This window comes from Anoplophora glabripennis, unplaced genomic scaffold, assembly GCF_000390285.2.
Source record: "Anoplophora glabripennis isolate ALB-LARVAE unplaced genomic scaffold, Agla_2.0 scaffold75, whole genome shotgun sequence".
Lineage (NCBI taxonomy): Eukaryota > Metazoa > Arthropoda > Insecta > Coleoptera > Cerambycidae > Anoplophora > Anoplophora glabripennis.
This window is the reverse complement of record NW_019416255.1, coordinates 470,521-496,721: the sequence shown is the minus strand read 5'-3', so window position 1 is coordinate 496,721 and position 26,201 is coordinate 470,521. Positions and strand designations below refer to the sequence as shown.

General features: G+C 30.8%; 1 protein-coding gene across 1 annotated transcript in view; it reads right to left on the bottom strand.

Annotated features, from left to right (window-relative positions):
• LOC108903371 (larval cuticle protein A2B-like) overlaps positions 1–23,336 on the bottom strand; it is a 46,893-nt gene extending 23,557 nt beyond the window's left edge. The window contains exon 1 of the mRNA XM_018705522.1: positions 23,155–23,336. Within this exon, the coding sequence (XP_018561038.1) occupies positions 23,155–23,217 (63 nt within the window). The 5' untranslated portion in view covers positions 23,218–23,336. The remainder of the gene's footprint in view (positions 1–23,154) is intronic.
• Between the last annotated feature and the right edge of the window lie 2,865 nt (positions 23,337–26,201).

The window sequence follows — 26,201 nt, the reverse complement described above, 5'->3', positions numbered from 1 at the left end:
GGATAGATAATGAGAAAATAATGTCACAAGATCATATAAAATTTTTTCCTCCGGGCTCACCCTGTAGAGTAATTAGCTCTTGAAGTTGAGAATTAAAAATGTTTTTTTTGCTGTAACTTTTGTATTTTTCAATAAATTTTGAAAATTTTTTGGCTGGATCTATATTTTTTTAAGCTGCTTTGGATGATAATATGAAATCCTCGGGCCCCCTTATGGGGGCCCGGGGGCAAAGCAACCCCACCAAAATTTCTAGAAAAAAAATTTTTGTTCCACTATACCTACCCCAAATTTTCCATCATTTTATGAAAATTTATGGTATTTTTCGTAAAAAAGGTATACTTGTTGAATATCCATAAAATATTATTTTGTATAATTTTTAACGTGTACGGACAGTTTCTAAAGTGTGATTTTATAACAGAGGTAAATCACATGACTTACTTTTAACAATAGTGCTAAAAATAATTCACTTTTAACACTAGTATCATAAAATGAAATTGACTGACAGCATGCGTTAAAATTATACCTTAATGACGTTTGTAGAAAAACAAGTTTAGAGACAACAGTACTGTTTAATTAGAGACATTTTATTTAACAGAAACACAGGTTTAATCGTAGTTGGCTTTTACATATCAGAATAAAGGACAAATAATTTGCAGCAATAGCAGTGTTCCAAATTATGAGAATTTGGACTTAACTAAACCAACTAAACGAAAAGTACATGACAATCAAAATTTTGTAACTAATATAATTCATAATAAATTCTCAATATTAGTTCCACCTTCTCTTATACAAATACGAGCTCGTTTAACAGAAGACTGTTGCACTCTCCAAAACATTTCAGGATTTTGTCGTATTTCATTTGCACAATAAAAAAACTTTCTTCTAATTCTTCTCTAGTGGTTACAGGTGTGGAATAAACAAGATTTTTCAAGTGCCCCCAAAAGAAAAAGTCAAGTGGGTTCATATCTGGAGTTCGGGCAGGCCAATCTAAAGGTCCACAGCGACCTATCCAGCGATTAGGATATACCTCGTTTAAATGGTCCCTTATTGCAGCACTAAAGTGAAGCGGCGCCCCATCGTGCATGAATATCAGTGCATTTCTGGTTTCAAGATCAACATCTTCTAACAGTTGTGGTAATTGATGCACAAGGAAATCTAGGTAACGTTGACCATTCAGTCTAGGGGGTAACACAAATGGACCCAATAAGTAAGGACCAATAATTCCACTCCAAACATTAACATAAAATTGTCTTTGGTGCCTAGTTTCAATAATAGCGTGTGGGTTCTCATCAGACCAATAATGTAAATTATGGGAGTTAATAACTCCATTCCTCCCAAAACTTGCTTCGTCAGTATACAGAATTAATCTCGTAAACATAGGATTTTGCTCATGTCTCTGAAGAAACCATTGAGAAAACTGTACTCTTGCACGAAAATCATCAGGATTAAGAGCATGCACTTTTTGGATATGGTAAGGGTGAAGAAGCTGTTCTCTAAGGATTCTTGCAACAGTGGTCTTTGGAACATTGGTAAAAGAAGATAATGACCTAATGCTAACTGTTGGATGAGCAGCAACTTCGTCCAGTATATTTTCCTCTACTTCAACTGTACGTGCTGTTCGCGGGGCACCCCTGTTTGCAGTAACAGGAGCAAACTGACCTAAAGACATTAAAATTTATTTAATATCCATTTTGTTTAATAATAGTAATCGTATTTTACCAGTTTCTCTTAATCTTTGATCAATACGTTCGAAAGTTTTGCGATCCGGAATCCTTCTATTAGGATAAGAATGCTGATAAAATCTTCTTGCTGCCGAAGCATTACAAAGAGCCCGCCCGTACATTAAATGCATATCAGCATATTCTTCATTGGAATACTCCATATTTTATAACAAATTATGAGTTATGAGATGAGTCTTAGATTTAAAACTACGTATTTGACAAGTTTGACAATTTAATTGCCTTTGGCATACTCTGACATGTCAAAGCCAACCACGATTAAATCTGTGTTTCAATTAAATAAAATGTCTCAAATTAAATGGTACCTTCCTCTTTAAACGGGTTTATCTCAAAAAATATCTATTTTATGGATATTCAACAAGTATACCTTTTTTACGTTAAATACCATAAATTTTTATAAAATGATGGAAAATTTGGGGTATAGTGGAACACAATTTTTTTTCTAGATATTTTGGTGGGGGGTGCTTTGCCCCCGGGCCCACATAATTATTATCGAGGATTTCATATTATCATCCAAAGCAGCTTCAAAAATTATAGATCCAGCCAAAAAATTTCAAAATATATTGAAAATACAAAAGTTACAGCAAAAAAACATTATTAATTCTCAACTTCAAGAGCTAATAACTCTACAGGGTGAGCCCGGAGGAAAAGATTTTATATGAACTTGTGACATTATTTTCTCATTATCTATCCATATCCGAGAGATTGCCCACCATTTCCGGGACACCCTGTATAATTCACAAAACTCACAAAACTGTATACATATACATACATACATATACCTCACTATCAAGTCCGTTGTTATACATACAGGGTGGCTCAAGAGTGTGTCAAAGTTCAATATCTCCCTTATTATAAAGATTTGAAAAGAAATATTTTATGGGAGTGATGTACTTAAAAAAGATCACATTTTAAAAATATTTTGAATTGTGCAGGGTGATGCATTAGGGCGGAGCATCTTTAAGGTGGCTTTTCCTAAATGAAACACTGTATATTTTTACAAATTTATATTTTACAGAAAATTCTCTTTCCAGCGATGTCTTTGTTTTTTGTATTCGTTAATTGAAAAATTAAAATATGATATTTTTCGCTGGGACAGGGTTCTACAAATCTATCCACTGTGCAGGTACTACCAGTAATAAAAAAATATATTTTGTAGGCATGCGGACCAAAGATGTGGACAAGCAACAAAATAGTAAAATCTTTATAATTTAGTACAGGGTGTAGCGGTATATTATTGTTCCTACTAGTGATAATAGATTTTTTAAATAAAGCTGTTTCAAAAATCTAGCAAATTTTGTATAAAATATTTTTTATTCTACTCGGTTATGAAGTTAGAGATCATCCATAGATTGCATGATGTATGTACAGCATAAAATTTACATTTGTTTATTTTTTTAAGCAACTTTCATAAAATATTTATATACCTAGTATACATTTGTATGTAAAGGCAACAATCCGTATAAAATATTCTCTCTGAGAAGTTATGTTGCAGCTTATGAATTAAGAAAAAATTTAATATCTTGATGGAGGATTTGATAAAAAATTTGCACTACATCTACCGATACACATCTTGAATATGTACTTTTATGGGTAGCTGCTTTCGTGAACCGTTAAGTAGAAACTAAAAAGAGATAAGTCTAGTGTAATCTAGTTGCAAATATCGAGAGTAATATGTATCTGCTGTCATTTATAATGGCGGAGGCCTTGTCTCAGTTTGTAAATCGTAATTAGGGAACTTTATATTCGGTTTCATCAAAGAAACAAAAAACTCTTGCGTTCTGCTCGAAGTTACACATACGGATGACGACATAATTTACATTCTTTCGACCTACAATCTCTCGATAAAGTTTGTTGCGAAATGAGTTTAAACATCAGGTTTTGGTTTATTCGTCGTATCGTCAGAGATAAGAGTGCAATAATAATTGTTGCAAAAATGTTAAAATATAACAAAGCTTCAACTCTGCTGTATTATTAAAATTAAAAATTAAGGAGAATAGGTATAGGTAACAAACTTAGCAGTAGAATAGTTTTCAGACAACTAATACTTTACGGACTACGTTGTCAAGCACGCCCCCCAATAAACATTATGTTGGAGAGACCTCTCGATCTGTAAAAATTAGAATAAATGAACACAAACACTACATTGAAAAAACAGAATTTGTGAAATAAAAAATTTGCTTTGTCAAAACAGCCAAAACTTTAGAACTTTTTGGAAATAAAATTTTGGAAAATTAGAAATTTTCGACAGTTAAAAAAAATTAATAAGACCCCCCAATAAAAAAAATTCAAATTAAAATTTTGTTGCTCTTAACATCTTAAGACTATACATATTAAATGTTGGAAAAAAAATAGATTATTTTTGTTTTTCTTTTTAACAAATCTAGTGTGTCATTATTGAGTTCTAAGGATAAAATCAACTACTAGGTATATTTCTACCCATTTCTTTGTGGTGGAAACATTGTTGGACCACTTAATAAAACATTTTTGTCCATTTAAAGAAAAATAGATTTTTTTGCAAGTACGACTTGTTCATAAAATGAAAAATAACAATTTCCTGTATTCTGTCTCAGTCCATTTGCCCAGAGCCTGCCTGACCACCCTCAATTCAGCTCCTTTCGTGGACACACATAGGCATACAGTAAAGTTACACATGTAAAAGATTTAACACTTTTTTAAATAAACTCATGAAGTTCATATTAATTTTAAATTTTATTATTATGGTACGAAGAGTTTTATGAAAATAGAATACTTGTATTAGGTATGCCAACATTTTTTTATTAAACTCGAGTATTATAAACAAGATCCTTCCTAGAACTTACTATAATGAAATAAAAAACTGCTAATTACTATGGAATATGTACAACTTCGTTTGTGTGTCTGTGTTGTGCCTACTTTGCAATTTTGCAGGTGATTATAAAAATTACATTGTATACTTTTATTTCATACTGTCCGGTATATTGCTATTTCCCGGATTCATTTGCGGCCGGTAAGTGAGCTATTACAGTATCAGAGCCGGTAAATGTTGCCTAGCAACGTGATATTAGACATGTCACAAACAATATTATAAAATGACAGATCAAGCGATGTCAAACAAAAATTTGATAATTTTAAGGAAAAAATAGAAATTTCTGCTCGTTAAAAATAGAAAGACAGTATGAAATAAAATATCATACGATACACGGCCGTTAGGTGTTATTACAGTACTCGTTTTTATTCCGGACTCGGATCCTACGTCACCTCGTCCGTAAAACAACTCGTAATGTAATAAGTCACCTACCGGACTTGTAACGTAAAATACTATTTGTACTGTATAATCACAAAGTAATATTACATACAATAGCAAGACATATAAAGTAATTTTACAATGCTACACGTCACTTAATCATGGAAATGACAGTAAAATGAAAGGTAAGTAAACTGCCATCTGTAATTTATTTTTTCAATGTTTGAAACCATACTTCGGTTTTCCATAATTTTTCAGAAAATTACCAGATACTTTCAAATTAATTCGTGGTGACCACTTTTCGTTGGAATATACTGTACATGGTATACAGATTTAACTAAAAAGTATTTAATTTTCTAGATTATGTGCGCATTGGCGAATACAGAAATTTGTACCACCTCATGAGTTATTACTGGAAAAGAAGCCGCCAATAAATATGCCAGTGAGCATTATACCGTAGGCAAAAAAATAATTCATAAAGTGTGCGATAGGATATGGAACTATCTGATCAGTGTGAAGGGCTCCAAGGTTTCCTCATTTTCCTTTCTCTGGTGAAGGAACCGGTTCAGGTAACTATCCGCTAAATATTCTTCTGTTCTTGTTGTACTTGTTAAGATACTTAAAGCTATATGAGATTTACTATGCTATACATATAACAAATATAATAATAATAACTTAGAACGAACTAATTTGATCTCATGGATATCGGAGCAAAAAAAGTATAATGAAATTCATGAGACTGGTAGTGTTTTGATTTAAGGAGGTTTATCTGATTTGGAATTGACGAACAAATATTCATAAAAATATTAATATAAGCTTATTAATATGAAGAAAATCCTCAAAAAAAATTATGACTAGTTTGGATGCCTAAGAGACGAGATATTAATAAAATAATTTTTCACGATTTAGTACAGAGTCTTATGAGAATGCAGATTTTTTGGTCTTTCCACTTGCGCACTTGCTTTTCCAGAATGCGCAGCAATTGACAAACAGTTTTTACAGCAACTTGTATAAATAGGAAACCGATATCTAACCGGATGACAGCTCGTAGAAATCGATTAGGTACTTATAAGATACATAATTTATAATAATTCTCCTTCAAACTGCTGTTGTTGATTAACTCAACGTCCATACGCGTGATAGCGGCAACGCTGCGGTTCTCGACGTAGCGTATTATTTGAAATTCGCAGGTGTGACATATGGTGTATATTTCAAGCTTAGGCATCCAAACAAAGCCAGCCAAGCGCAACGTTGCCAAATCTAAAGACTTACTACTTTAGTCACTAGCGAATGTACAAAAACTCTCGTTAGACTTTTAAACGTACCTCCGTACCCGATGAACCTCCTTAAAAAAATATGTAAAAAAGATCACAATGAAAATGATGCTGTGACATTAATGGCGATGGATTCGACTAGAAATTTTCCGAAATTGTCGTTAAGAAATAGATCTTCTCAAATTGGAAATGCTTGTTTATCCTAAGCCATAACATAGGACGATATAAATTCTTTGTTCTAACATAAACATTTTATAATTTCACTATGGTGCACAAGTCAAAATTATAACATAACTACCAACAATTTGATCATTTCATTTATTTAGAACAGGTTACTTGATATTGTATTATTCTAATAAAGATACAAGAATTTATAAGTAATTAGTTACGAAATTACCTACTTTGAGAAAAATGGTTATTAGACTTTTTTTGCATAATTTGTGTAATAAAGAGAAAAAATACAAGAAGTATTGGAAATGCTCCATATTTTAAAGTCTTTATTCTGATTGATTGTATATAATCTCGTGAACAGATTTTTTAAAAGTAGCCCTTTATTAATTTACTTGTAGCTTGTAACGATCAACATTAAAATAATAATTAAAAGTTGTGTTGCTCACAAAAACTCTTTTTAAAACGTTGGTTTTGTATATCGAGTTTTTTAATATCTCTTGTATTTTTATTGTAGTGTAAATTAGAGGTACATTGACATATTGCTGTTAATGTATGTGAATATAAAACTAATAAAATTAATATCACTTGAAGAGAAATGATAATGAAAGTGATTATTCAGGTTGAAAACGTCATTGAACATAACCATTTTTCGACTTAACGATGTTTTAAAAAATATTAAATTGATGGTTGCTAAAAAATGAAACGTACAAAAAATTCGATTTCATAATCATATAAGAACCAAAATGGTACTACGTTAATGTTTTCTGCTTCCATTTTCTTCAAATAAACCAGGAAGATAATGAAATCGTTATTCGAAAATGTGCAATATAAGAAATCGTCTACTACGATGATATTTATAACAATGATATAATCTCTATATCAAGTTTCATTTGAATAATACTCACCATTTTGGAGTTATTTAAAAACAATGTGTTCTTGACAATTCATCCTGTATTTTTTTATGAAACTTTTTTGAATCTCAGTTAACAGAAACCTTTTGTAAAAATCACATTATCGATATCATGTTTTACTTTAGTGTCATGATTTAGAAACATCCTGTATAGATCTATTACGATAGTATTCAATAAAATCAGTTATTACTTTAATATCAAAAACTTAAAAGAAACATGTGGGTATCATATTCATATTAAATTACTGACCTCGTGAAAATGTATTCTAATTATTACACCATAATTAATTTATGAAAAAAAATCGTTATCTATAATCACTATGTCCTACGCGCAATTAAAAAAATATTTATTTATTTGTTTACTTGAATAGACGTATGAACTAAATTATGCTAACTACGTATTATGTTTTATTTATATACCTACCTATTAATATGTCGGCAAGTATCTCAGTATGCACTTTGAAAAAAAAGAGATGAAATTCCGTGGATGGAGAAATGACGTTATATGGCGGTTTAAGAAAGGGTTGATGGTTTGCAAAATCTGTTAATTAGATCTGTATTACCCTGAAAGCATACCTGGTAAGTGCTATTTATTACCTTTTAAATTTCTGAATTGTTAGACAACTCAGTTTGATGCCAATTTGATATTTGATTTTTACATCAAAGTTCAAAATGTCATCGTGAAGAAAATTTAAAGTTAATAAATATAAATGCGAATGAGTCTTTTCTGAAGAAGAGAGCGATATCCCTCTCGAAACGTCATGGCGAGTGTTCTTATTAAAAAAAAAAATCTGACTAAATAATCCACGGGCATTTATAATTTGATCATAAATTCTTAAAGGACGTAGTTTTTAAGCAACTATTTCGTCTATTATCAATGCCCTTAGGTTATAAACTATAAACTATAAAGTAGATTAAACGACTAGGAAAACATTTCAATATAAATTATATGTATATATAGATGACCACTAATAAAATTTATTTATACTTGAGAAAGTATCTGTATTCCTAGTTGTAATATAATTTACTGAGTGATTATCAATTTGTCAAACACAAATTGCTGAATTTCTAATATACTAAAATAAAATGCTGGGTATTTCTACTGTTTATTTATTTGATGTCGCCACATTGTTTACAGAGTGTTTAAATTTTAATTATTTATGTATTTTTATTAATTATTTAAAAAAGGTGTAAAGGTACCGACTCGAAATTTGATGGTTGTATTTTATTTAGAAATATTGACAACAACCTACTAGAACTAGATAATGTATCAATAGAAATTAAAAATACACAACTTGCAATAAAATATGTTTTATTTTTTTGCTCAAAATCCAACGAAAAAAATTGAAGAGACCAATTTCATTCGCAATTGATGGCGGATTAATAAAAAATATCAAAACAGGAAAAAGTCAGAGGTATTTTTTTTATTAAAAAAAGGTTGTGGCATTCTCGCACGAACGTCACTGATACAAGTAGAAAGATTCGGATCAATCTAAAAATGCACATTTATCCCTCTAAAGCGTTTTTCAAATTTTGTGTCAATATCTTTAAAACCTTTGAAGTAATTAATAAAAATAAATAAAAAATTAAAATTTAAACACTCTGTATCTCGGAAACGAAGCATACTTCGACCTACTTTATATGAACTTTTTTTCACAAAATAGCTTCGGCAACCACCCCCTAAAATATTTCGCACTTATTTACAATCACCCTGTATAAGCAATACAATTTATTTTCTGTCAACATTTGACAACGTGTCACGAAAAAAGTAAACTAAATGTCTACATATATTGCAAAAAAGTAATTTCAATAAAAAAATGTTACAGTTTTTTCTCGTATAATTACCGCATAACCCTTATCGAAACGGGGCAAGATGGAGAATTTGGAATTTTAACAGATGTATGTATAATGTATAAAGAATTAAAGTAATAACTGAAAAGTTATTGTATCATTGCCTTTCCTTAATATACTCGTAGAAGAAAGTGCGTACAAATACTGCTATGGAATAACATACTCGAAGAAGTTGCTGAAATGATTTCTTTAATGAATCAGATTATGTAACCTTAAAATTTAAACAGTGCGTGATCGAGAGGCCACATAAAAAAAATATGTAAACCTTACGGCGTTATGTAAGATTAGCATGAATTATGGTGATGATACAAAAACTTCCGATTACCAAGTCAGATCTAAATAAGAAATATTTTTTTTTTATTACATGTTTGACACAAAAATGTTGCTTGTCTAAAACACAGTGGGATTGTTATAAAACACCGATTTTAGTATACCTAACTTTCTTTCTCTTAATTAAATATTTAAAGATATATTTAGTAAAGGTTCTAGCAGGATAAGATAAGGTCAGCGGCCCCAGAAAGGTATTTTGAAAATGACTTGTGTGGTAACATCGGCGAGATATAGATCTACCATTGACACAATTTCTGCCTCGCATCTCACTGCGTTCTGGAGATAATTGATCAAATAGATGCTAGAGCGGGTATTAAAACTATTGCAGCAGCCCTAATGAAACAAAAACTGTTCGTTAAACTATACATTAGTCTACATTATATATTTTTTATAGAATTTTTCTGTCTTATTTAGATACTATTAAAAAAATAGAAATACTTTTAATCAAGATTTTATTCTTAGTTCACATAGAGGTACAATCACAGAAAAAATATATAATGTAGCTTACTATGTCTAGTATTACTACCAAGGAGTGCATAAATATATACATACAGGGTGATTCATTAACAATGGGAAAATCGAATGCTGAAGATACTACACATGAAATGGTGACCATTAGCGCAAACATGCCTTATCCGAAAGTTGAAAGTTTCGGAAATACAGGGTGTTGAAAGTTAAAATTTTAAATCGTTTTTTTGCGATTATTCTGAAATTATGTAGGTTACTAATTTGAAAATTTGTGGAACTGTATTTTTTTGGGCGACGAATAGAGAGGCGTGTTGTAATTTCAGCATTGCTCATAGAGGGCGCCACTTACGACCAATTTCACCGAAAACTTAATTAATAACATTTTACCCTGTATATCTAACATGAAACTTGATTCAAAACCTGAAAGAGCAATCATTTTTCCATTAATTGTGAATTCTTGTTTCATTTCGGTATCTCGATTCGTTTTCGAGAAAAATCGATTTAACGAACACTATGTTTTGATAATATGAGAAATTAGCGAAATTAGCGGTGGATTCCAAGTGTTTCTTCGTGTTATTACAACAATTAACAATAAAACAAATGAAATTCGTAATAATGATTTAAAGTCAGTGTTGAATCCACCGTTGACATTTACACACTTTACACAACGTTTTCTGAGAGATCTTCGACTTTGAAACAACATATTGGGATTGCGTTTGACTTCGTTGGCAGCGATTTGTATTTTTTGCCACAACTCTTCACACGAACCAATAGATTCTTCCAAATAGAAACATGAAGAGGATTGAAGTCCGGACTTCTGGGTGGCCAAGTAAAAATGGTTCCACAGCTTGAAGAAGTTCCACTTTATTTAAGAAGAGACATGTGGTTCATGCACGACGGAGCTCCACCGCATTTTTCTTGGCCAGTGCGTGCGTATTTAGTTATTCCAAATCACTGGATTGGCCATGTAAGCATTTTTGCTTGGCCATCCAGAAGTCCAGACTTCAATCCTCTTGATTTTTCTATTTGGTCTCGAATGAAAAATATAGTTTACAAATAATCCATTGGCTCGTGTGAAGAGTTGTGGCAAAAGAATACAAATCGCTGCCAACGAAGTCAGACGCAATCCCAATATGTTGTTTCAAACTAGAAGATCTCTCAGAAAACGTGTAAAGTGTATCAGTGTCAACGGTGGATTCTTGGAACAATTACTTGAAATCATAATTACGTATTTTATTTGTTTTATTGTTAATTGTTGTAATAACACGAAGAAACACTTGGTTTGTTTCGCTTTTAATTTCTCATATTATCAATACTTACATAGTGTTGGTTAAATCGATTTTTCTCGAAAACGGATCGAGATACCGAAATGAAACAAGAGTACATAATTAAAGGAAAAATGATAGCTAATTCAGGTTTTGAATCAAGTTTCATGTTAAATATACAGGATAAAATGTTATTAACTAAATTTTCGGTAAAATTGGTCGTAAGTGGCACCCTCTATGAGCAATGCTGAAATTACAACACGCGTCTTGTTCGTCGCCTAAAAAAATATAGTTTTACAAATTTTCAAGTTCCTAACCTACATATTTTCAGAATAATCGCAAAAAAACGATTTAAAATTTTAACTTTCAACACCCTGTATTTCCGAAACTATCAACTTTCGGATAAGGCATGTTTGCGCCAATGGTCACCATTTCACGTGTAGTATCTTCAGCTTTCGACTTTCACATTGTTAATGAATGAACACTTAATAATATATTAGTTAGTAGTTAAAAATGTAAGGAAGACTTTCATTTTGACAAAAACCGATGAAACTAATGTTTTGTCTAACGAACAGTTTTTGTTTCATTAGGGCAACTGCAATAGTTTTCGAAAAAAACAATTTTGAAAAATACCAGCTCTAGCATCTATTTGATCAATTATCTCCAAAACGCAGCGAGATGCGAGGCTGAGTTTGTGTCAATAGTAGATTTATATCTCGCCGATGTTACCACACAAGTCATTTTCAAAATACCTTTCTGGGGCCGCTGACCTTATCCTGCTAGACCCTTTAATAGCGGAAAATCATATGAACAGTTCCATAGCAATCTTGATTTTATCCATTGTTGAGGGTTAGTAAATAAACCAAAAATATTGTATAAACTGTTGGAGCAAATATAAGACATTTATCACCATAACAATAAAAATGAGGGTATCCAAAAAACAACAAATACACAGAGTGATCCATTTGAAATACAAGTTAAATAAAGATAAATGTCATGCAATATTGTTGATTCACTATACACTGTGTGTTTCGCTTTTCAAGGAGTCGCCCTTATATCTCTTATTTGAAAAATTTTTACATTTTAGAACGAAATAATTAAAAGGCGATTGTTTTGACATAATTAAATTTGACTTCAGTAATAGACATCCAGGTACAAAAAAGGGTGGACTTTTCTAAAAAATATGTTAGCGGAACTTTTATGTAAAATTAAGACTATAATTTAATGTCCCAAAAACCTCTATGTACTAAAGAATGATATATTTTTAAGAGTGCTCGAGGTACCCAATCATTTCTTTTCTTTACTTTATTTCTTTTTTTCTTAACCGTCTATTTCAAGACTATTAAAGTCTTTTTATCTTTTCTTCTTTTTATAAAGCTATTTAATTCTCGAGCATTTTTTTGACAAAATAACAAAAATTGGTAATGAATTTTTTTATTTAAAGTCTTAGTGACGCCACTGAATTTAGCAGCCTTTCAGTGTGGTTTGTTCAAATTTCAAAAATAGTCTTTGCTCATTGCAAAATTATTATTAAAGTTCCAAGATTTTAAATTAAATAAATAGTGCTTTTCTTAAATTAAAAAATCAAATTCAAGATTATAGCTCAGCTTTTGTGTTCATGGATTATATCAATATCTGTACGGTCTATTGTTATTCGTAATTTTAATTAATTTATCATTAAAATTGAAAAATAATTGCATAATTTGGAACTGCAAATTTAAAAAGAACATATGGTGAACATTATATTTGTTTATTTAATTTGTTTATAATTGTATAGGTTGCTTATACCGTTAGAAAGAACGGACAAGGCAAAAACATTTGGATTCATTTTACAATGTGCAAACCAAATATGGTACAAACCATAGCTAGAGAATGCAAAATACAGTCAAATCTTAAATAAATAATTCACTAACTAATTTTTGTCAAATCTGATATAAAAATAATAATAAAAATGTATTCAAATGTTACGTGATGTGATGAATTTTTTGTGTTCCAAAAAAACAAACGAATTAATCGGTTAATAAATACCTTTTTGAAATGGGGGGTCACTTTGTATGTAAGTTTTAGTATACTGATTTTAATTTTGTTTTTTAAAATTAAATTTTAAATGTACTTATTTGTTTGAAAAAAGATTCGTTTTCAATTTTCATTGTTTAATGTGTTCTGTGATGAGGCATCAAGCCTAAATAATGTACCTCCTACGGCACTGTATTGCATGCAGTAGTGTAAATGCAGTAGTTGGTCCTCTCAAAGCAAAAAATTTTATACTATGCCACAAAATTGGGGAATCTTTTTGCATAATTTTATTATGCTTTTTGTGTTAAAATTATTCTACTCTTTTATATTTGCCACAGTTATGGAAAGACACTTTATCATCGTTATTTATTATTTTTCCTGTTTACCATACTCTAATGCATAATGATAATGTTATGAAGGAGAAGAAACCACAAACAACATATCTTAAAGAAAACAAGATCTGAACAGTTTTATAGAAATTTATATAAATTCAGTTCAGACTGATTCTAAAAAGCAGTTCCGAATCAGTCTTCAATTAAACAAGTCTATTATTGTAACTACTGAAATAAAAGTTAAGTGTTCTACGATAAGTAATTGTTGAATTGGATTGAAAGCTACGGTAAACATAATTGCACTCGTTATCACTATGTCTCATGATGGAAGCCATATAAATACCTTACACAATTTTTGACCTTCCCCAAACATGTTAAAATACAACAATCCAATAGAAATCAATTACAGATTTGGAAAAATACTATATACCTAATACAAGGAGCACAGGAATGTTCTAAACATTAAGAAACTAATTGAAAACAATGATGTTTGCGACACGTTGTAATATGTAATCTCATTTACATTTACTAACTAATTATTACGAACAACAAATTTACACCTTTATAGACAAATATAAAAGTTGAGCTCTAGACTTCTGCCGAAAAAAAACAGGGTATATTACACATATTTTGATTCAATTTTGAATTTGAAAATGATATTTATCTAATCCTTTTTTCTCAAAATAGTAAATCACTGATGATAATTTTGTGAAAGACATATTAGAGTAATAAAACCTTTATAAATAAACTTTAACCAAAAGCCTAAAATTTTGTTAAATATACATTTAGTCTCAAGATGTATGAACTTGAAGGATTATAAATTTGCTCGATTTCGTAGCGAACTTGGTATTACTTTCACGTTATAATCCAGCTATATATTTTTTTTATTTTTGAACAAGATTATCAAGACAACACAAAGTTCTTTTAAACACTTTTACACTGTCAGCAATTTGTCTGCAAGACTTTTTCAACAGATAATGTCTTATATTATTAATGTAACTTCGATATTCGCATATTATTTGTATCATTAATCTTTAGTATTAATAATGCAACTGCAGTATTTGCATATTACGTCGCTGTTAACAATCGATTAAAATCCAAAATGTGATGCTTATCAAATCACTGTCGTTAATAAATATTACAAGAAAAAAAACAGTTCCTTAGCATCGTAGTTGGTGTCACAAGGTAAATCTGCGATAATTATACTGCGATAAATTTTGCTAACACCATTAACAAGGTATTGAACACAGAGAGATAAAAATTTTATATTCATCACTTGTAAAAGGATAATTTTAAAAAATAATGTATTTTATTTAGAAAAAGTCTGGGAAAATAGAAGACACTGCGTGAAGAGAAATTAATTGTATATTATTAAACTGTTTTTGCCTAACTAAGGATGTCATAATAAAAAAATAAATTGTATCGCTCTAGTTAAGGCTTCAAAAATCTGTTCCAATTTTCCAAACTGCGTTTTTTTATATAAAAATTTGTTTTAAATTTTTCTAAAGCTTTTATATCTTAGCCCAAAATGTATAAAAACTCTATATGTATATGGTTTGATTACTTTATTATAGGAATATAATTTTCCATTTTCATGTAATATTATGACCCTGTTTGTAACACAAAAAAATATGCAATACATTGATAGGTTCCTAAAACATATTTATTTAAATAATGTCAATATTTAAAACAAAGATTTAAAAATCCACGTGTTTAAAATGTTCTAATTAATGAATTTCAGTTTATTGTTTCTTTCTGTTTCAACATATATGTTGTTAAACTACAAGGGGATATTTCCGGAAGAAAAATAAAACAGTGCATATTTTTATATTGGCCTTTATATGAAAACTATTGATTAATCACTGTTAAGTACTTTAACAGACTGTTGATTGCAGCATATTTTAATTAATTGTTGGTATTATCACCTTTAATAAATAAAATCAATCATCTACTATATACTTTGGTAGTTCAGTCATTTATTATTCACACATAATAAAATTTAAAACAGCGTTAAGTATGAATAATACGCATTTTAATTAAACATATATTTTAATTAATAATTGAGCTAAAAATTAATAGGTATATTAAAATAATTACATACTTCTTATTTAATTAAAGGTTCCACTGGGTGGGGCCAAATACTATTTGTGTAATTAATTGACGGTGTACGTCAAAACCAAAAATACTGTACTTAAAGATTTAAATATTACTTAAGTTAAATATGAAGTAATACATGTTTAATTCAACACTCAAGGTTGATATCTTTTGATATCTTCCTCATTCAGGAAATAGTTATGTTAGATACTACAACACGGAAACTCACTAATTTCCTGGAGGTAAAGTCTACGATGACTTAGAGACCTATCTGATTCTAGGAATGACAACTGAGTATAAATTTAAAAAGAATTTTTAATAACTATTAGCAGATAGACTGAAAGATGGTACGTCCTGTTTAAGCCAATCCAGGATTCTTCAAAAAACAGACACAGAAGTTGGAACTGACTGCGAGACTGACGAAGAGATGAATGTCCCCTTTAGTCTAGAAACGCATGTCACAGTTTCCCAGGCCGAAGTAATAGCCATTGAAAGTGTGGAGTGTGCAGCTAATTTTATAGTGAAGAAGTTAAAAATCAAGGAAATATTGTTTATTTTAATAATCAGGCAGATCTAAAAAAAAAATCTATTTATAGCTATGAAATTCGGACTGCTATACTATATTTTGATAGGGCGAAAAAGTTAAAACGATGTTACTTTAATTTACCAATGCATGAGGGGCAACCAGAAAGCTGACAAGTATGCCCGAACAGGTTCATCAGCCTTGTAAATTGTGATATTAAGATACTATTCAAGCAGAAGTGGATTAAAGTTAACGCTCAGAGATGATGATCAGAAACCTGAAGCTGAGAAATTCTTAAAATGACCATTGAAACAACTAACAGAGGACTTACTATACCGGATCAATAAAGATCAATAAAAAATAAAATGAAACTGCTAATCAGGCATTGCAAACTCAGGAAACGTCTTAATTAGTAATGTTGTCCAAATAACACACAGGCTGTGTGCATTATGCCCGAAGGAAGAGGAAACTGCACCTATGTTTTGTTTTAATGTGAATAGTGAGCTTACCAGAAACTGGAAGCTACATGAAAGAACCATTGTCAAAGCTGTGGAGCTTAAGTAGAAGGCTAGATGAGGATTATCATATTAATAATAAATATGCATGTCATATTAACGTTGAAGGTCCACAATAAACCTACGGTCACACATAACAATATTAACCTTAACATCTAATACCTTTAACGTACGTATTTTGAAAGAAAATTGACCATGTAATAAAGTATTTTAAAAGTTATTAGTCTCTACATTGTGCTCATCATTAATGTTATCCTTATCAGCTACACGTAACTAATAGTTATTAATTTCACGCAAGCTGTACAGGGTCACTCAGAACTTATCCAAAAAAAAATTTTGGATGTACAGGGTACTCTTACAAATATAATTTTGTATATAAAAATCGAAAAGGGCAGTTCAAAAATAATTTAAAAATACACTTCTGCATGGCACTGGAAACTGGTCCACTGTAAAACCTGACCTTATACAGGGCGAAGTATAATAAAAAACGAACAAAAACTTGAAAATATTTCTGATGGAAAGAAGTAAATAGAATTTTTTAACAGCTATTTTATATCAGCAAATTCAACTGATTTTGCTAGAGCTTCCCGATATTCGATATCGTATCGATTTTCGATACGATATCGATATCGATACATACTTTCTTTGACAATATTTGCAAGAATACGAAATTAACTTTTAAAATATTGACGATAATTATTGTATCGTCAATAATGTGTTGTTAATGATATCGAATAATATTGATCTCGACAAAAGCGCGAATCGCACAAAATGAATATATAAAACAATATCTATAAAAAAGAAAATACATATTTGTAAACAAATTCTCGTCACTAATATACTTAACAAAGAATGCCGCACTCACGGCCAACGCACCGCATCGTGAGCTTATCTTCTTTTCTCTCTCTCTCTCTCTCTCTTCTTCCTATTCGCAACAATAGTATATGTCACAGAGCACCTAGAGTGTACGTTTCNCGATTCCGAAATCATGAGTAAAAGAAAAGGTCTATATAGATGAGCGGTTCACGACTTGCGTATTTTGTAATTTAGAGCTGGAAATAAACGACGCAAGAAAATAGTAATAAAATATCTATTAATAAAATAAATACTAATTTTTCTCATTAAGTGTTGATGACCGGTGATTCGGTACGGTCCAAGAAATTCCAAATCCTAATCCTTTTAATTGTATCAATAAAATAAATGTATTCTAATATATTAATAGGGTTATAAATTGTACTTGGATAAACCCGGACCCTTCAATTATCCCTCAATTTAAAAATGTAATTATGGATTCAGGATTTTCTTGGACTAATTTCTTTACTGCTTAATTATTTAGGTAAATAAAAATACATATAGTTTATAAGTAAAAATAAATGTTACGACGTAACATGCCGCACCCCTTTGAACAATTATGTTCAAAACAAATATTTATATATTGAAAAGACATCTAAAAATTGCAATAACAGTAGTTAATACTAATCAAGAATTCCTTAAACTACAGTTAGAAGAACCCCTTTTTTTAACTCTAATCTTAACCTAAAACAATGAAAGTCCATAAGAATGTTCATGTTGTATTTAGTTACTCTTATGTATACAAACGTATAATATACGTAATAGTGCAAATTTTGAGGAAATACCAGAGTTGGAAATTAAAATTTATTATTAACTTCAAGTACAAAACCTATTACCTATCTAAAATACCTATTTTCTACTTTTAATGTCATACCACCTAATATTCTAATTCAATTTTCATATTAATAAAATTACCTGCTACGGTACTGTCAGGTAGAAACTAAATATTTTATTTCAATAATAAAAATTATTTTAATCCAGCCCCGACAATTCCGCTTAATCTGAGAGAGTTAGAACGATTCCGTCTCGCTTGGTTCTCGACCGCCACATCAAAGGCGCCGACACGGACTCTTCTAGCTGTATATTATTAACAGAGAGTGTACGTTTCCTATCTCAAAGCATGGGAACCGATGAAACCAAATTGCGGGGAAGTGGAGTGTGCGAGGTAATCTGATCTGATCTTCGGTGCCTGTATAGAGACTATTCTCAGAAGCAGGTTTAGTTATAACTAAAAATAAAAGGATGAAAGTGTTCAGGCTCTAATTTTAATCAATAGGTGGATGAAAAGTTCCTTTCATTTAACGTATATACAGGGTCGGAAAGTCCCCATAGTTCATCAGTCGTTACATGAGAGTGATAAAGTAAGTCATAGAAATCCGTGCGATAGAGAAAGATGGCTATAATGAAGGCGTCTAATAGTCACCGCCCATTTCACCCTTCCACAAATAAGAAGTAGATCTTATTTGTGGAAGGGNTTTTTTTGTATATTATATTGTAGGTATGTTTTATAATATGTATAAGTATTAGTCCAGGCTGTATCGTTGCTCCCGCTAGGAACATTCTCATTCGATTTTTTTTCATAATCCTACTAAAAAAATGACCCTTGAAACATATCCGCATGTTGCCAGACGTTACTAATGGTCAAAAATTGTTTAAACAATTTTTTTTAAACAAATTCATAATTTTCGCTTTCGTTTTTTCGCTCGAAATAAATATGCTTTTTGGGGTATCCTGAACAAAAAAGTTCATATTCAACTTTTCTCTAAAATCTACCGTTTTCGAGATATTAACGACTTTTTGTTAAAAAAAACGCGATTTTAACCATTTTCTTCTCTAAGGATTACGTCAGTAAACAGGAGCTTACAACAAGGAATTTTAATTACTCTTCAAGTTTTCTTTTAATAATCCGTATTAACTTCAAGTACAAAACCTATTACCTATCTAAAATACCTATTTTCTACTTTTAATGTCATACCACCTAATATTCTAATTCAATTTTCATATTAATAAAATTACCTGCTACGGTACTGTCAGGTAGAAACTAAATATTTTATTTCAATAATAAAAATTATTTTAATCCAGCCCCGACAATTCCGCTTAATCTGAGAGAGTTAGAACGATTCCGTCTCGCTTGGTTCTCGACCGCCACATCAAAGGCGCCGACACGGACTCTTCTAGCTGTATATTATTAACAGAGAGTGTACGTTTCCTATCTCAAAGCATGGGAACCGATGAAACCAAATTGCGGGGAAGTGGAGTGTGCGAGGTAATCTGATCTGATCTTCGGTGCCTGTATAGAGACTATTCTCAGAAGCAGGTTTAGTTATAACTAAAAATAAAAGGATGAAAGTGTTCAGGCTCTAATTTTAATCAATAGGTGGATGAAAAGTTCCTTTCATTTAACGTATATATAACAATTTTGCAGTAACAGGGCTAGTAGCTGACGCCTGATTGTTGTTTTAGTCAGAAAGAATCTGATACTATATAAATCAGTCTTTTAGAATGATACATTTAATATTAACTTAATCTATACTTATAGTTTATTTGTTGTTCAGTATGGATATCACGTTAATCTGTAATGTCCCTTATATTCAATTCTTCTTGAAAAGAAGATCGAGACAAAGACAATTACAAACGAAATATTGAAAAAAGTTCTAAATTATAAATAGAAAACTAACCAAATTCATTGTGTTACTGTTTATAAATGGATATAGTATTGTAAATTTGATAATAACATCACAAATATAAAAATCATCTCATATTTATGACATTAGAAGAAAGTGTGAAGTGTACAAGTTTATATGTAACAACTTTATATATTTAAGAAAATTATGCTTCGTACTTTAAATTTAAATATTGTATATTTACAAAAAATTAATACCGAAATAAAGGTGGAATTGTTTTTTTATCTTATGCGAGGTGTTTGAAGTTAGAGAAAAAAGTATTGTTAAAAGCTATATTAATAATTACTAGAGATCGGAAACTTTGTGGCGACAATCAAATAAATAAACAGTAGTAATCTATATTATGTTAGTAAGCTGCAATACGCGTTGTAGTGGTAGACATAGACTGAATCTGTGATTAAGCCGTGTGCCGCTCTCTGCTCATAATACACAATGCTAATGACTGCCACAAAAAACACGTGCCATACACTCGACCAAGCAATGTTTCAAACTCACCCACTCACGTAAAAACGACAATGAAATGCACGGCCAACGTATCTCAGCAAAAAGAACCGGGGTTATTCACCGGCACACTAGGTCGACAAGGCAGGAATTAGGGCGGGGCACCGCTAGGTACGCATCGAATAAATGGATTGATGCGAAGCTTTAAATCAGAGGCAGACATGTACATGTTATTGTACAACGATGCAGATGGTGGGATTACTAAAATCTATAAAAACATAGACCATTTTAGACATGCACCTGTGATCTCGGTAAATGTTGAACGGTAAATTTCATTTTCGAAACTGTAACTTGTTACAGTAGTTCCGATAACAGAATTTTATTGACTAACTAATAATAATAATAATTATTATTATTATTCGTTTCTTGAAATTCTATTTTAACAAATATATTACGGACTTTGTATATTTTATGGTAAGTTCCATGTGAAGCGTTCTGTGTAGAAAAATGGACACCGCCCCTTTTTGTTTCATACCTACTATTGTGTAAATATTTACATATATATTCTTAGAGTGTAAAGAGTGCAGTTATAAGAAGGTAACGGCAGTGTAACTTTTTATTTGAATAAAATTACATAAACTGGGATTCCGGCCTAGAGCCAATCCTCTACCACATTGCAACCGCCATAAATACTCAAATTACGTACTTAATTTTTCAGTGTTAAAAAAATATATTTGAGAAAAACTGTTTCAGAAAAAAATCTGGAAAATTGTGGAAATACACACATATTTTCTGATCTATCAGACAAATTTCAAATTTAGGTATGACTGACCAATAAAATTGTTTCTTCTTTAAAGAATGTGACTCCAAATTCAATTTGTAATGAATACAGTAAAAGTTTAATTACTTCACGAAGTTACATTCTCCCGCAGTAACCTTGCGAATATGCAATTCAAGATACTCACCTATTACAGATTGGATTATGTAAGTAATTAAACATTATTTATGTTGTGACGAGCATTCCATAAGATTGATTAAGGAGAATACTGTTATTTTGTACATATTACTTATTACCAGTGCAAGGTGGGCAAACTTCGGCACTTTAAAATCTTTTGATTCGTTTAGTAGATACAGGGTGTTTTTCATTTGTCGATTTTTTGCAACGTTAAATAATTTTCTTCGGATTCTACACAAAAAAAAGGTTGAATAAAAAAACCCTTACAAAAATACAAATATTTTACGCAATCACCACCATAAAAGAATCGACCAAGAATAAAAAATATTCTGTATTTCACAACATTATCAAGATTCTTAGATGTGGTTGAAATTGACGATGGACAAGACGATCCCTAATTCCTTTTGTTATTAAGACACTGGAATGGAGTAAAATATAGACTTGTCCAGCTTGCCCTGTGTAATCGAAATAAATATTCAGAGAAGCGATATACGTTTAATTCATCGTAGAAAATTATATATGATAATATTAGAAACGTTTCGGTGATAGTCATTTATTTGCTTAACTTCATTATTATTTATTTTTCAGTAAGCTTGTATATTTTAGTTGCATCGGAAGTAATTTTGAATTGTTATGTTCTATCATTCATATATATTAGTTTAAAAATTGTCGAAATTTCTAATAGTAAACTTTGGAAACGCGAAACAATTATTATGTTATGAAAACATGAGTGTTAATGCACCTTTCATAATATATTTAATATAACTTCTAGCATAAATATCGTCAGAAATTATATTTTACATTTTGTAAATTATTTCCTTATAAAATGTCATTAAATCAGCATATTTCCCAATTTCAAGTAAATGAAAATGAATGCCTCAAAAAGTTTGTAATGTAATAAAGTCCAAGCAATTTTTTTCTGGGTAAATCAATTTTTCAAAGAAAATGCCTACCTTTTACATCATCGAAATATCTTAACAGCAACGGAGCAAATGGCAATGAAAGGAGAATTGTAGATAACAATACAATATGTTTATTTGCGCAACTGTTTGTTAATCGAAGAGAAGAATTTTAAGGTGTAATAAAATAAATTAAGCATAAGGAACACTTATCATTACAAAATTTATGACGGAAGAACGACGAATTTAAAATACATTCTCATTCATCGCACAGCATTTAATTATCCTATAACATTTACCATCTAAGAGCATGCATTTTTATTTGTAACAATAACCTAAAATAAATTGGAAAGGCTGACTCTGAATATACCTCTTGGTAAAAATTGAATTTCATGTAATGTATAGCACGTATAAAGAAAGAACAATTTGATTAGTGAAAATGATACTATAATGACATTCTTCAATGGGAAACGACACACATTATTGCATTGATGGAAGTACAGTTCAATAATAGAAATATCTTGATATAGTTTACCGACATTAGACGTATTTAAATACAACAAGTGCATATTATCACGGACTAAATAATTGTGAAAAGGAATCACTCACCCAGCCCAATGTAAATATGGGAAAATTCTTATCAATGCGTAGATTCTCACAGTGAACATGCATAGTTACATTTGAAGTGGCGTTAGGAGGTGCATTGAATGTAGTTTGCAGGAAACCACAGAGAAGGGAGATGCATTATGCAACGGTATGCACTCTTCAGAGAGCGATGTATTACCCTGAGACAGTTTTCAACGATGTGGCTGGAAAGGAGTCGCTGGAAATGAGGTTGGTGTGACAAAGAATGAAATGTTTGGCCTTGCAGTTTTTAAATTATGGGTAAAGGTAATAAAATAGTTGGTATTATTTTATAATTATGTTACTTTATTGGAACACACCCACAATCGTAAAATTTTACATTTTCAATAAATTTTAATAAATATAAATTGTGAGAATAAATAAAAACCTTAGCATATTTCACTATTTAAATTTCAAAAAAGGCAAAACTTGATTTAAATTAGCAATTAAAATGGCAAATTGGAGAAATAATTTATAAATTTTTAAAAATTTGGGTGCGGACTCTTAATAGGCATCCAAATACAGATCAAAAGAGTTCCCACCTCTCAGGAGGGTGCCCGTTTGCTTCAGAAACCACCCCGTTACGTGACCTGGTGCCCATTTTCTGATTTTTCTTTAAAACTGTTACTCTGACGAGGAAAATGAATAGGGCCTAAATCATTCAGCATAAAATTCTACATAATTTGTGTCCTATACATTTTTTCCTATATCCAGTCCTAATATCACAAATGACGTTTGAAATAGGTTAATTCTGATAAAGATAAGACAAATTCCTTAAAATTACGATGGCTTTTGAGAAAAATTAATTTGGGTGCTTATTTTTTACAGCGGATTTTGAACTTCATAACAAAATAAAGCTTTGCCTAATAGCGTTGCGATAAATTATAAATATAATCCTTTTCGCTGTTTAGTATTTAATGTAAATTGTATCCATAAAACGTAAAACATATATTTAAACATTTATGTGTACCATACAGTTCTTTCGACTTACAGAATTCGGAAGTCCTTCATAACTGTAAAAGAAGTATATTATATGCTCACGCATTCAGTGGTTGTGATACTACAACAGCATTTTTGGCAAAGGAAAAGCACAAACTGTAAATTTAGTAAATATTAAAAGGGACTTAGACGNCAACGATGTGGCTGGAAAGGAGTCGCTGGAAATGAGGTTGGTGTGACAAAGAATGAAATGTTTGGCCTTGCAGTTTTTAAATTATGGGTAAAGGTAATAAAATAGTTGGTATTATTTTATAATTATGTTACTTTATTGGAACACACCCACAATCGTAAAATTTTACATTTTCAATAAATTTTAATAAATATAAATTGTGAGAATAAATAAAAACCTTAGCATATTTCACTATTTAGTAAATTAGCAATTAAAATGGCAAATAGGAGAAATAATTTATAAAGTTTTAAAAATTTGAGTGCGGACTCTTAATAGGCATCCAAATCAAAAGAGTTCCCACCTCTCAGGAGGGTGCCCGTTTGTTTCAGAAACCACCCCATTACGTGACCTGGTGCCCATTTTCTCATTTTTCTTAAAAACTGTTACTCTGGCGAGAAAAATGAATAGAGCCTAAAACATTCATCATAAAATTCTACATAATTTGTGTCCTATACATTTTTTCCTATATCCAGTCCTAATCTCACAAATGACGTTTGAAATAGGTTAATTCTGGTAAAGATAAGACAAATTCCTTAAAATTACGATGGCTTTTGAGGAAAATTAATATGGGTGCTTATAACTAAACAGCGGATTTTGAACTACATAATAAAATAACATAACATAACAAAATAAAGCTTTGCCTAATAGCGTTGCGATAAATTACACAGGCCAACAAGGAAAAAATTCCAGAGATCAGACACTGCGTTTCCGAAGGCATTTGGCGCGCTGAATCCGAACCTGGCCTCAGAATTGATCCATCACCCTAGGTTTCCGAGATATTCTAACCTATAAGTGCAAAAAACACGTATTTTTGCTATTTTCAAGGTTATGTAANAGTGGCGTTAGGAGGTGCATTGAATGTAGTTTGCAGGAAACCACAGAGAAGGGAGATGCATTATGCAACGGTATGCACTCTTCAGAGAGCGATGTATTACCCTGAGACAGTTTTCAACGATGTGGCTGGAAAGGAGTCGCTGGAAATGAGGTTGGTGTGACAAAGAATGAAATGTTTGGCCTTGCAGTTTTTAAATTATGGGTAAAGGTAATAAAATAGTTGGTATTATTTTATAATTATGTTACTTTATTGGAACACACCCACAATCGTAAAATTTTACATTTTCAATAAATTTTAATAAATATAAATTGTGAGAATAAATAAAAACCTTAGCATATTTCACTATTTAAATTTCAAAAAAGGCAAAACTTGATTTAAATTAGCAATTAAAATGGCAAATTGGAGAAATAATTTATAAATTTTTAAAAATTTGGGTGCGGACTCTTAATAGGCATCCAAATACAGATCAAAAGAGTTCCCACCTCTCAGGAGGGTGCCCGTTTGCTTCAGAAACCACCCCGTTACGTGACCTGGTGCCCATTTTCTGATTTTTCTTTAAAACTGTTACTCTGACGAGGAAAATGAATAGGGCCTAAATCATTCAGCATAAAATTCTACATAATTTGTGTCCTATACATTTTTTCCTATATCCAGTCCTAATATCACAAATGACGTTTGAAATAGGTTAATTCTGATAAAGATAAGACAAATTCCTTAAAATTACGATGGCTTTTGAGAAAAATTAATTTGGGTGCTTATTTTTTACAGCGGATTTTGAACTTCATAACAAAATAAAGCTTTGCCTAATAGCGTTGCGATAAATTATAAATATAATCCTTTTCGCTGTTTAGTATTTAATGTAAATTGTATCCATAAAACGTAAAACATATATTTAAACATTTATGTGTACCATACAGTTCTTTCGACTTACAGAATTCGGAAGTCCTTCATAACTGTAAAAGAAGTATATTATATGCTCACGCATTCAGTGGTTGTGATACTACAACAGCATTTTTGGCAAAGGAAAAG